The sequence below is a fragment of the Monodelphis domestica genome, chromosome 2 (assembly GCF_027887165.1).
Source record: "Monodelphis domestica isolate mMonDom1 chromosome 2, mMonDom1.pri, whole genome shotgun sequence".
In the NCBI taxonomy this organism is placed as follows: Eukaryota; Metazoa; Chordata; class Mammalia; order Didelphimorphia; family Didelphidae; genus Monodelphis; species Monodelphis domestica.
In genome coordinates, this window is record NC_077228.1 from 10,327,316 (window position 1) to 10,339,429 (window position 12,114).

Sequence of the window (12,114 nt, forward strand, 5' to 3'; positions counted from 1 at the left end):
TCCTTCCTTCCTTCCTTCCTTCCTTCCTTCCTTCCTTCCTTCCTTCCTTCCTTCCTTCCTTCCTTCCTTCCTTCCTTCCCTCCTTCCTTCCTTCCTTCCTTCCTTCCTTCCTTCCTTCCTTCCTTCCTTCCTTCCCTCCTTCTCTCTTTCCCTCCTTCCCTCCGTCCCTCCTTCCCTTCTTCCTTCCCTCCCTCCTTCCTTCCCTCTTTCCCTCTTTCTCTCCTTCCTTTCCTCCCTCTTTCTTTTCTTCCTTTCTTTCTTTTTCTTTCTTTCTTGAACCCATTTCCCCCTTTTCTAGTTCTGAACCCTAATCAAATCAACTAGACCATTGTTGTTAGAAAGACTCTGCTTATCTATTCTCCTATGGTTCCAGCTTTTCAAAACAAAATGGTACCCTTTACTGGGTCCCCACTAGCTATCATTCTTTATGCATTAATTCCCTCTGTTATAATGGAAACTCCTTGAGGGAAGAGTCTGCTTTCCTTTTGTATTTATAGGCCAAGCACTTATCACATGGTAATAGCTTAATCTTTATTTTTCCATTTTGCTCATTTTGTTGAATTAAATTTCCTGACTGTTCACCTGGTGAGGCCTATAGAATCTTTGTGTCCTTGTGTGACATGGGAGCTGGGCTGACCTCAGTTAAACCACAATAGGGATGAGGGAATAAATAGGAAAGCCACATCTGGCTAACTGGTGTGTGTGTGGGACTGCGAGCATCCCAGGACACAGTGGCAGGGCCCCATCCTCATGAGTCAGCTCAGACTGTGCCACTTCCACAAAGCAAGTTCTTGTTGCCCTCCAACATCCACTGCAAGGCAGCTCCTCCCCTTATAAAAGGGTCTCTTCCCACCAGCTTCTCTCCTTTGGACCTTGCTGCCATACATCCCCCTGTACAGCCCCTTTCCAGCTTCCTTTTGTGTATCGTGCTCCCCCATTAGAGTATAAGCTTCTTGAGGGCAGGCACTGTCTTTTCCATATTTGTATCCCTATCATTTAGTATAGTACCTGGCATATTTGAAATAAATGTTTATTGATTAAGTAAAAAACTAGGATTATAGTTATAGAGAAGAGTCCCTAGAGGGTTCAAAAGCCCTAAATGAAGATCCAAGTCCCTCCTTTTACAGAAGAGGGAACTGGAGCCCTGAAAAGTGGTGAGATGACCAAGTAGAAGAAGGCAGTAAGAGACAGAGGCAGGATGTGGGCCAGGGGCCTCCATCTTGAGAGTCAGAGCCTTCCACCAGACCATGTAACCTTTTATGACCGGCATTTGAATCAAGGTCCAATAAAACCCACTTCAGAATACATGGTGAGTGGGGTATCATGGCAGGGCAGGATAAGGGAGTGGAGAGAAGTGAGGATTGAGAGTCAGAAACCAGAGTTTAATTCTCTACCCTTGACATGTAGGGGCAATGAGGTATGGCGGAAATAGTGCTGGATCTAGGCACAGAAACTGGTGTGCACCTGGGCTCTCCCCCGTATTAGCTTCATATCCTTCCCATCCAAGTTATGTCACTTCTGGGGGCTTCAGTTTCCTCATCTGTAAAATGAAGGAGTTGGACTAGGGGCTCCTGAGTCGTCTCTAATCAATGGTCCTGTGATGCTCCAAGACTCCTCCAGCTTTAAAGCTACGATCTGTGCAACCAATCTCATTAGGCCATTTAGCATGACTGAGTGCCTCAGTTTCCTTCTCTGTAAAATGAAGGAGGGTAGACTTGATAGCCTCCAAGACCCCTTTGACTCTAAATACATGACTCTGAACCCATGATGGTGGCTTAATTTTTTATGAAATTCTTTGCCCTTTCCAAAGAGTCCCGTATTGTACAAGTAGAAGAGGCCTCAGTTGCCCTCTCTGTAAGGATGGGGGTTGAACCAGCTGATTTCGCTTGAGTCCTTCCAGATTAGGCTTTCTCCTGGTTTCCGCCTCCCTTCATTCTAACGAGCCTTACACTCCTTGTGGAGCCCTGGCGGCTAACTGAATTCTCTTTAGTGACCTTTAGTCGAGTCACGACCAAACCCCACTTCTCACAAACCCCAGATAATGGGGCCTTCCATGTGCCAACAGACCGAGTCAGCCTCCTGCAAATGGGACAGATAGAATTTCACTGTGCCCCGAACCCAGAAGCTGGAGCACAAAAGCGACTCTCCTGGGCAATCTCTGTAACAAGATGATAACCTTTGGATACTCACATATCTTTCCCAGTCGATCTCTGCATAAAATCCATTCGGGGCACCATTGCTTTTCTTCTATAATAAATGGGGAAAATGGTGTTAAACGAGATGCACTTGAGTGAAAAATGGCAACAAACAACACGGGGCTCATTGGCTCTTGGCGTGAGTCCTCAAAAGCTAACACAGCAAAGACAGATTCAGGGGCTGTTGACCAGGGAATCCGGGAATGCTGAATGGCAAGGTCGGCTGACCACGGCACTCAAGAAGTGGATGGGGACAAACGGTGGGCTTCTTTTTTAATGCTCCCTTGCCCGAGGGGCTGGACATTTCTAAGAACAAGAGGGCTCCTCGGAGCCATCTGTGTGCAAAAGGGTGGTTGGATGGGCAAAGCCTAGAAATGCCATCTAATATTCTAAATATAACACCGCGGGCTACAACACATTCATTTCTCTGACCAAAGTTTCTGATTTGTTTTGCAACAAATTATCAATAAATGTTCATCTTTTGACCTTTTTGCTACTGATTTGCTAAAGGGTAGAAGAAATAATAATAATAATAATAATAATAATAATAATAATAATAGTAATGGACAGTTATTATCAAACACTTTTGAGTACAGAGCTCTTTCTAATATACTAAGCTTTAGCCACCCCATTCTGCCACATGTTAGTTTCTGGTATGGGTTTTGTGGGGGAAGAACAATGGAACAAATCAATAAAAGTGGGGTTTGAGGATGAACTCGGTCCTTTGACTTCCTCCATCATCGTGCATATAATCAAAAGCTGGTCATGTGGCAACTTTACTGTGACTGGGGAAGCCTTGGAATTCCTTCTCGGTCTTCTCAGGGCATCCCAAATAGACAGAGAAGAATCACTTGGACTCGACAGGGATATAGTAAAATAGTAAAACTCCCCTATTTCCCATGAGGGCATCACACAGGCACAAAAGGGGGAAGACGTCTCACAAGGGAGCTGTATTCGTGGACAGAGCAATAACAGGCCACCCAAGCCAAGCTGGGAAATGTGAGGACCAAGGTTTGGGGCTCAGTCTTTATTCTTTGCACCCATTAATTAAGGGCCACTCGATCTCTTGGGGATAACAGAATGTGCAGTTGACAGGTAGCCTGAAAGATGGAGGGGAGACAGGGCTGTCAGATGTGTGTGGGGCCATTGGTTAGAGCCCTAAAGAGAAAGCAGTCATCTCCATCAACTTCCACATCCAAGAGGATTCCTGGGCAGACACCGAACCTAATGGGCTCCGAGTTCATTCGATTAAAGGATAAAATAATTGCAGATCTGAGAGGGAACTTAGAGGCCAAATAGAACAACTTAAAGGTCAGGAAAGTGAGACTGAACAAGCTGTCTAAGCTTGGTCCCACAGGTGATAAAAGTAAGTCTTTTTGACTGAAATCCAGCATGCCGTGTTTCATGACCTCATAATCTGCCTGAGTCGGGGAGGACTGAGATACTTTATGTAACGAGTGAAACATTTAGGTGATTGTTTATAATCGTGAAAAAGAAAGAAAATATTCTCAAGGGACTAAGCTGGGAAAATTTGGAATTCCTCATTGGCTCCAAAGAAATGTTGGCCAGACGCTTGGTTCCACCCTTCATTCCCTGGAGGGAATGACTGCCAGCCTTGTGTGGTTCTCAGTAATGGTTTCACAGTTTATAAGTGCATGCAATTCTTTTGGAACCAAAGAGATCAGGTATGCTGGGGAGACTTGGGGGAACCAAGAAGACACCAGAGTTGGCTTCCAGGATCATCCAGTCTCTTTCCCAAACCCAACTCTGCTCCCATTTGGGAGTCATGGCAAATGGTCAATTCTCCTTTCTGCTCACAAGCCCAGAGTCTTATCAGCAGCCACAGGTCTTGATTTGGTTTGGTCTGGGCGAAGGGAAACATTTCCTAGTTTCCATGGAAACCAACAAATGGGGTGAGAAACGAAACCCAACAAGAGGAAAGGATTCTCAGCAAAATGGGTCTAATTAAAAACAAACATGAAATACAAATAACAAGGGGGGGACAATTAAGTTATGCAACATGTGTTCACTACACACACACACACACACACACACACACACACACACACGGAGCTGGCTTTACTGGAAGAACTGACAATGTTTGGTTTCATTTATTTTGGTGAATTCCCATAAAATCTTTGGATTGCAGTAGCAAGCCCGGGATGGAACCAGTGCCTGTGGAGAGCCCTAGACCTAAGAAAAATGCATCTCCACTTTCTCTGCACACTGTGTGTGAAGGAAATAGCCTAGAGAGTGCTTTTGTATCTTGGTCTCAAAGGGGGTTCTGGGGGAATTATGGGAAGGGAGAATTGGGATGAAAGGAGGAGGAAGGAGGAAGGATGTGCGTTTTGTGAAGGGACTGGAGGGAAGTCGTACACTGCCATGTTCACCGAGAAAGAAGCTTTCTTCCCTTGGAATCTGAAAATGGCCAAATGGCCAAATCTAACCCCAATTTTAGCTTTCTAAAAGGTACACAGACCTCTCAAACACTCATTCCCAGCAAGAGAGCTCAGATTTCATCTTGGAAATCCAAAGTAGTTTCCAAGCTTCACCATTTCTCCCATCTGGTAGGAATTCTACTCAAATGAGCTGAATCCTAGGAATCCTAGGGGGGGGGGGGTTCACTAACAGAGATGAGGATAGGATTTTGGACTGCTCTCTCTTCTCTGGGAAAGCCTGCTGTTTTCCTTAACCTAACAACAACAATAATAGCGAGTGGTTATAAACTGCTTTATGGTCTGCAAAGTATTTTAGGTGTTATCTCACTGAATGTTCACAAAAATCTTGGGGAGGTAAGTGCTATTACTAGCTCCATTTTACAGAGGAAGAAACTGAGGCTAAGAAAGCATCACTGTATTGTCCATGTTTGTACAGCTAGTACATGACTAAGGCAGGATTTGAATGCATGTCGTCCTGATTCCAAATCTAGCTCTTTCTCCACTCTACCATCTAGCTGCCTTTAGCCCATGGAACTGTGCCAGGTTCAGGATGCTCTGATGAGATCTTTAGGCTCAAGTTAAGTGGCTTAGCTTTACAGGCTATTATTTCCATTATTGCTAAAGGCTTTTTTATGTGTGCTAGATCCAATATTTTCATTCGGTTTGATCCTCCTTCATCCAAAGCACCCCACTGAGCCCCAAATGTTTATGCTTCACCCTTGAAAAACATAATGGGATATTTAGACAGGTAGAGGGGGTGGGCACAGTAGAGACTAAGACATGACTCTTCGTTGGCTTTTCAATGACCGATTTGGACACATCTAAGAAATATTCCCAAGGAATAGAATTCATATTTTCACGAATTTCCCCACCTAGAGTTTTACTCACTGTTTCTACAACCCCTTGGAAACTGGAGACTAAAATCTGATTCCTTACCGATACTTTTTTTCCTCCTTCGCGTGCGTACTCTGCTTTGCTATTGTAGGGTGGTTCGTGTGGGCTGGGATGCTGGAATCGATTGGTTTGATGTAGAAAAAAGTTGTTAAAATATCCACTTGTTTTTTTTAGACACATATTAAGAATTACATGGAGTTGGCAAACATGGTAAAGAAGGGAAAAACAAAAGAGCTAGGTCGAATGTTAGGGCCTGCCCATCTAGGCAGGGCTCCCTGCAGCCAAAAGGGGACTTGGGGGCCGTAACAAGGCTCTATTCAGCAGGCATGCAGTGGGAGAGGAAGGAGGAGGAGGAGGAGAAGGAGACACATCCACTTTTCAGGGAGTATCTGACTCTTCATCTACCCAGCCGTTAACTGACAAACAGACACGAAGGAACACCAGAAAAGACGATCGAATCAAACATGACATTCTCTGGTAAAGGGAAGAGATCCTGACTGAGAGCCTCCCGATGGACTCGCACCTACCCTCTTCCCCTCACTCCTATCTCCATTCTGACTGCTGATGGACCACCATCTGCATGGACGGGACCCAGCAATCCGAGCCCTGTTCAGGGTTGGCAGATCTGATTTCCCTCCAGCATTCCATGGGAGGTGTGATCCCTCTCTCGCTAGTCTTGGGGGCAGCTGGAAAAAGGAACCACCAAGAAAAAGGACGTTTGGTTCTCTTGTGAGCAGACTTGGTCTTTGAGTTGGAGGAGGAAGACACCAAGACAGATGGTAGTGACAGCTGTAGGTACACTCGCCAGTTGACAATAAGCCAAGCAGAGCCCTCGGTCATTCATGCAGGCTGACACCAAGAGACTCTCTAGGGACTAAGCTTCTCAAGCAATCAGGCCAGAAATGAGTTTCCCTTTGTTTCTTGGTCTGGTAGGAACGGTGTGGAGTCAGGGCACAGTGCTTCTCTAGGATAACCCAACCAAGAAGTAAGTCCACCCTCCGCATGGATACATCTGCGTTCAGAACCCATCAATCTGAATGGGGTCCTGAATCCCTATTCTGGTGCCTAATTGTTCTGTGCTTCTGAAGTCTCTGGGAACTGAGGGCAAACTGGGGTAGATTCTAGTGAGCTGCAGAATGAATCTGGATGCCTTTTGTTTGCAGACTGCATGTACGCTTGGGAAAGTTGAGGACAAGATGGGCCATTGGGTGATGGGTTTTCCAACACATCTAAGCCAACAACTAAGGAAGAATTTGGGGTTCCCCCAATGATAAGATCCCGGTTCCCCAGAGTAATGGGATTAAGCATCGATAATTGAAGAATTGAGCCCAGAAACACACCCGCTTCTCTTAATCTCCAAGGATCGCTATGGTGAATCCCGGGCTCTTGCTCTAACTTTCTAAGGCAATTATAGAGCGATTAAGCCAAACTTGGGACCAGATGGGGCTACTCAGACTTGAGTCTTGAAGGAGACACATCTGAGCTTAAAAGAAGTCAGGCTAACCCCAGTAACAACTGGATGCAGAATACACAGCTCGGAATCCTTGTGGTGACCGGGAAAGGATGTGTGTGTGTGGTTGGGGGAGCGGGATGAGGGAGAAACTGATGAGCATCCTAAAAATCTTTCTGTAGCTTATGACGGGGAGGGAACGCTCTCCACCTGCAGAGAAAGAACTGCTGGAGTCGCCTTCCACATCCGTGTAGCTTTGGTTTTATTTGGTGGTTCTGGTATTGTATGGGTTTGCTCTCACAACAAGGACCACTATGGAAGTGGGATTCGAATGACACTAAAAAAATTCTATAGAACTGAGTTTTGTCCTGTTTCTAGAGGAACCGTGGGCATCCGAACGTCTCCACCTCAGCGAAGTCAGTCTGTAAGCCTTGATGAAAGCCCTACCATGTGCCAGGCACTGTGGTAAGTGTTAGGGATTTGAGGAAATGCAAAAAGACAGTCAGCCCCTGGAGCTCAGAATCTATATACTCAACCCCCCCCCAAATGTTGGTTTTAATCAAAGTCAAAGCAACTTCCTTCTCCATTAAAAATCCAGACTGACTTTTCTTACTCCTAAGTCCTATTAGAATATCAGCTTCTGGAGGGCAGATATTATTTTTGCCTTTCTTTACTTATCCACTGATTTAAAAAAATCTCTTTAAAAGAAAACCCTTCCCTTTTGTTTTAGGATTGATATTATGTATGGTTCTAAGGCAAAAGAGTGCTAAGGGCGAGGTAATGAGGGTTAAGTGACTTGCCCAGGGTCACAGAGCTAGGAAGGGTCTGAGGCCATATTGGAATCCAAGCCCTCCTGTCCTTAGGTCTGTTTCTTAGTCTCCTGAGCCACCTAGCTGCCCCATTACCTGCTGCTTTTTAAATAAATCACGTTTAAATCCTCTATCCTTGTGCATGAGCACCTGGGAGAGAATAATGGCCTAAAATTGACCTACTCTCCCAGCCACTGATTGCTTGTGTTCCACAGACTACTTTGGGGGAAGAAATCCATCCCCCTTTTGGTTTAAACTATCAGCCCCTCAAAGAGAAGAGTGTGTCCAGGAAGGACCGGGTTCAGAACTACAAGGAGTATGGCACTTGAGAGCAGAGGAAAAAAGGACCAAGCTGGGAGAAGCAAGAGAAAGCAACCAGCTCTAGAAGCAGCAGGGAAAGAAAGCCAAAGGCAATGGAATGGAGCCTTGCAAAAGACAGAACGCAGGGGAGGCGAGAGGACCCATGAAACCCCAGACAGAGAAACAAGGAGAAGACACAGAGAAAGAGAGAGGTGGAGAGTACCTGAAACAGAGTTAAGGAGAGGGCTCTGAGCCAGAAGCAAGGACTGAGGAGAAGTTGGGTCTTCTGGGCCTTTTTTTTCCCCTGCTGAATAGAGCCTTGATTACAGTGTTACCCAATGTCGAATAGTTGCAATTTCGCTTCTTAACAGTTCATGGCAAGACCAACATGAATGCAAAGGGCTAAGTATCTCAAGTCATGTGGTGGGGAAAATTCCTGCCAAAGCCGTAATCAACACCTTGATGTGGGTACTATTTTAGAAAAGAGCCTTTACAACTTTTTAAACATTTTTCAAACCCGTGGGCCTATTTTAGCTCCCACTTGAAATAACATTCTGCCTGATGTGGGTCCACTTTAGAGCAGCTGCTCCTTTCAAATTAGTTTCTGATTGAGATTGAAAAGCAATCATTTTGGAGCAAGGCTCCACCCCTCCTTAAGTGAGACTCAGAGCAAATTCACACCTGCAGTTCAGAGACTCCTTCTCTGGTCTCAAACCCGGTGGCCAGGAAGGCCAGAGAGGTGCCTTTCCATCCAGGACACAGGCACCCAAGGCTGCCCATCGGGACAAAAATGGCTTCAAAACTGGACTCTGATTTTGATTTTAATATAGTAAATACATCCCCATCAAGGCTCCGGAAGGGGCTCTTGGCCATGTGGGCTCCCAGTCTATCTGTGGCCTCCATAGTTTGCAGAAATTATTCTCACGCTTGAAAGCCTTTAGACAATTTAGCATAAAAGGAAATCACCCTGGATGGTGGCCATGCCCTGTACGAATGACCTGCCCAGGCTCTGACCCTACAGGCTCATCCTAATAGCCCTTCTTTACTACCCCGTGGGGCTTTTAGGGGAGCTGAATAAACGTTAGCTGTCCTAACATCCACTTGGCCAGGAACATAGTTACTGCTGATATATTTAAGATAATAAATAAAAACTAGAGAAAGGGGCTAAAAACCGTTAAAGGCAGCATTGCGGGAGAAAAGAGGGTTCACATTTCTTAAAAAATTGCAGCAAACATCCAAACACAAGCCTAGTGAGAAGAGTTACTGAGTACTTACGATTCCATCCCTATCTGGCGAGCCTCTGTAACAAAGAGAGAGTGACAGAGATTAGAAGAAGGAATCCTTGGGGCAGCGTCAGCGTCAGTAAAATGGAGAATTCTCGATTGGATGACTTTCTGCTTGTCTGTCGCTCCCATCAGGCCACTGATGTGAGATCACAAAATTTCCAGCTGGATGGAACCATAGAAATCAATTCCAACCCCTTCACTTTGTGAAACATGAATCTGGGGCTCAGGGAGGGAGGGGAAGCACAAAGGATCATGAATTTCTATTTGGGAGGAGACCTTGGAGGCCACTGAATCCAACCCTATCACTTTATAAATGAGGAAACTGAGGCAGGGACAATTTAACTAAGTTGGTTAGGGTTACACAGCTAGTATGTGACTGAAGCAGGATTGGAACCCAGGTCATCTGAACGGGTATCAAGATCAGACACATGCAACAAGAGGTAGAACTGGGATTTGAACCTATATCCTCAGATTCCAGCCCTTAGGTTTTCCCCACTGCCTCCCTTATTTTTTTTCTTCAAAATCATAATAACTATTATTATGTAGCACTTTCCATATATTCTCTCTCATTGGTACCTCACAACAACTCTATGAGGCAGGTGGTATTATTATCCCCATTTTATAGATGTGGAAACTGAGGCCAAGAGAAGCTAAGTAATTCACCCCGGTCACCCAGGAAGCATCTAGGGCATTGTTCAAACTCAGCCCTTCCTGCCTCTTTGACTACTCTATCCACTGCACCATGTAGCCATCATCCTTCTCTAGCATGCTGGTGGTCATCTTCCCGGCCCTGCTGACCGCAGCCTGTATTAAACTCTGCTGGGCCTAGGAGGCATTTTGTAGTTAATTCCACCCCCAACTTGAGGTTCCAGCTTGCCCTTTTCTCCTAGCAGTAGCTGTCATTCTTTACGCCATTCTTTCTGCTCCACTGCAGCCCTCTTTCTGCTGAACATCTTGGCTGAAAGCTGGCGGATATTTAGGCTAAATCTGAATTCAAACAATATGGTCCAGGCTGGTGCTATTTCAGATATTCCTCAAACTAAGCAGCTCCTCTCCCCATCTCACCTCTTTGCCTGTGAGTGAAGAACGCTAAAATTATCCAGCCCCGAGAGGCACACTCAAGATGGTGGCCTTTCGCTGGGACTGTCCTTCGTGCAAGCAAAGAAGGCATTCTTTTCCCTGTTATTAATATCACTCTCAGCTCCTTACTGTCACTTATCCAATCAGTTGCCAAATCTAGCTCTGGGTTCTCGAATATCTCTCACTGGGACTCCATTCTCTCCACCCATCCCAGATGGCCCAGACTACTGGAGAAGCTTCTTCATTAGATGTCCTGCCTTAAGACTCTCCTCTACAATCCAGTCTTCACCCCGTTGTGCCAAAGCCTCCAAGATAGGTGCGATCATTTCACCAAACTGCCCAGGAAATTCCAGTGGCTCCCTCTAATCTCTAAGACGAAATGCAGCCGTCTCTCCACTTGCCCAGACTGATCTTTCCAGACGTGTTCCACAATATTCCTTTCCAGGCTCTCCACGGTCCTGTCACCCTGACCCCCTTTGCTGTTCCTTAAACCTGAAGATTTATCTCCATTCTTTGAGTATAGGTATTGGCTGTTCCCCAGGTCTGGGTTATTTTTATGCCCCCCCCTCCTGGTCTCTTGCAACTTCAGCTCAAATGTCTGATCCCCCCAGGTAACTGGTATTTTATTTTCCAAGGTCATCTTGCACAATTTTTATATAAGTTCTATATCTCTATATCTATACCATGTCTATAGCATCTTTTGCTATTTAGTCATTTTTCAGTTGTCTGACTCTTTGTGAATCTATTAGTTGTTGTTTTTTTGGCATAGATACTAGAGTGGTTGGTCATATCTAATTTGACAGATGAGGAAACTGAGGTAAAGAGATGAAGTGAATTGCCCAGGGTCACACAGCTAGGGAATATCTGAGGTCAGACTTGAACCCAAGATCTCTGGTCTCTAGACCTGACTCTCAATCCAGTGAGCCATCGAGTTTTCCCCTTTTCACTGGTTTTTAACACCATATGATATTTTTGTGCCTCATAACTCCAGGAAATGGAAAGTAGCTAACAAAAAGGAAATTGAGGCGGCGAAAGGTCTGGGTCACAACCAATGCGTTCCTTTGGTGATTGAAATTGTGTGGTATTGTGCAAAATTATTTCCCTAAGAAGTGGCAAGATGTGTGTTTCTGGTGGAGAATGTGGTGGAAATGGTGACTGTGGAGCCAGGACCCTTTATTTTATTTGTTTGTTTGTTTGTTTATTTATGTATCTGTTTGTTTGTTTGATTAATTATTTATTTTTTAAACCCTTACCTTCAGTCTTGGAATCAGTACTGTGTATTGCAATATTCCAAGGTAGAAGAGTGGTAAAGTCTAGGCAATGGGGGTGTGGTGACTTGCCCAGGGTCACCCAACTGGGAAGTGTCTGAGGCCACATTTGAACCCAGGACCTCCCCTTTCTAGGCCTGGCTCTCAATCCACTGAACTACCCAGCTGCCCCCTGGGGACCCTTGATTTTAGCTCAATTTCAATCTAAGTTTTGGTGGAGTGAAATTGAGGAGAGACAAGCTCAGTGGTGCCTTTGGCCCACTAGGAAGGAAAGGATTTGAGCACCCGAGATTCTGTTGTTGGTTCCTAGAGGGTAAAAGAGAGGTACTAACTGGGGAAGCTGCTCTTGGGTTTCAGACCTCCCTTTCCCTTCTCCCAGCCCATATTCATAGCT

The 12,114-nt window shown here is 45.3% G+C and overlaps 1 protein-coding gene across 13 annotated transcripts in view; it reads right to left on the reverse strand.

Annotated features, from left to right (window-relative positions):
- SGIP1 (SH3GL interacting endocytic adaptor 1) overlaps positions 1-12,114 on the reverse strand; it is a 275,163-nt gene that overhangs the window by 124,572 nt on the left and 138,477 nt on the right. For 9 of the 13 annotated variants that reach the window (XM_056815001.1, XM_056814999.1, XM_056814996.1 and 6 more), the window contains exons 4-6: positions 9,362-9,386; positions 5,570-5,641; positions 2,191-2,247 (exon numbers count right to left, since the gene is read on the reverse strand). In XM_056815001.1, the coding sequence (XP_056670979.1) occupies positions 2,191-2,247; positions 5,570-5,641; positions 9,362-9,386 (154 nt within the window). The remainder of the gene's footprint in view (positions 1-2,190; positions 2,248-5,569; positions 5,642-9,361; positions 9,387-12,114) is intronic. The other 4 variants (XM_056815004.1, XM_056815003.1, XM_056815002.1 and 1 more) reach the window with 1 other exon arrangement.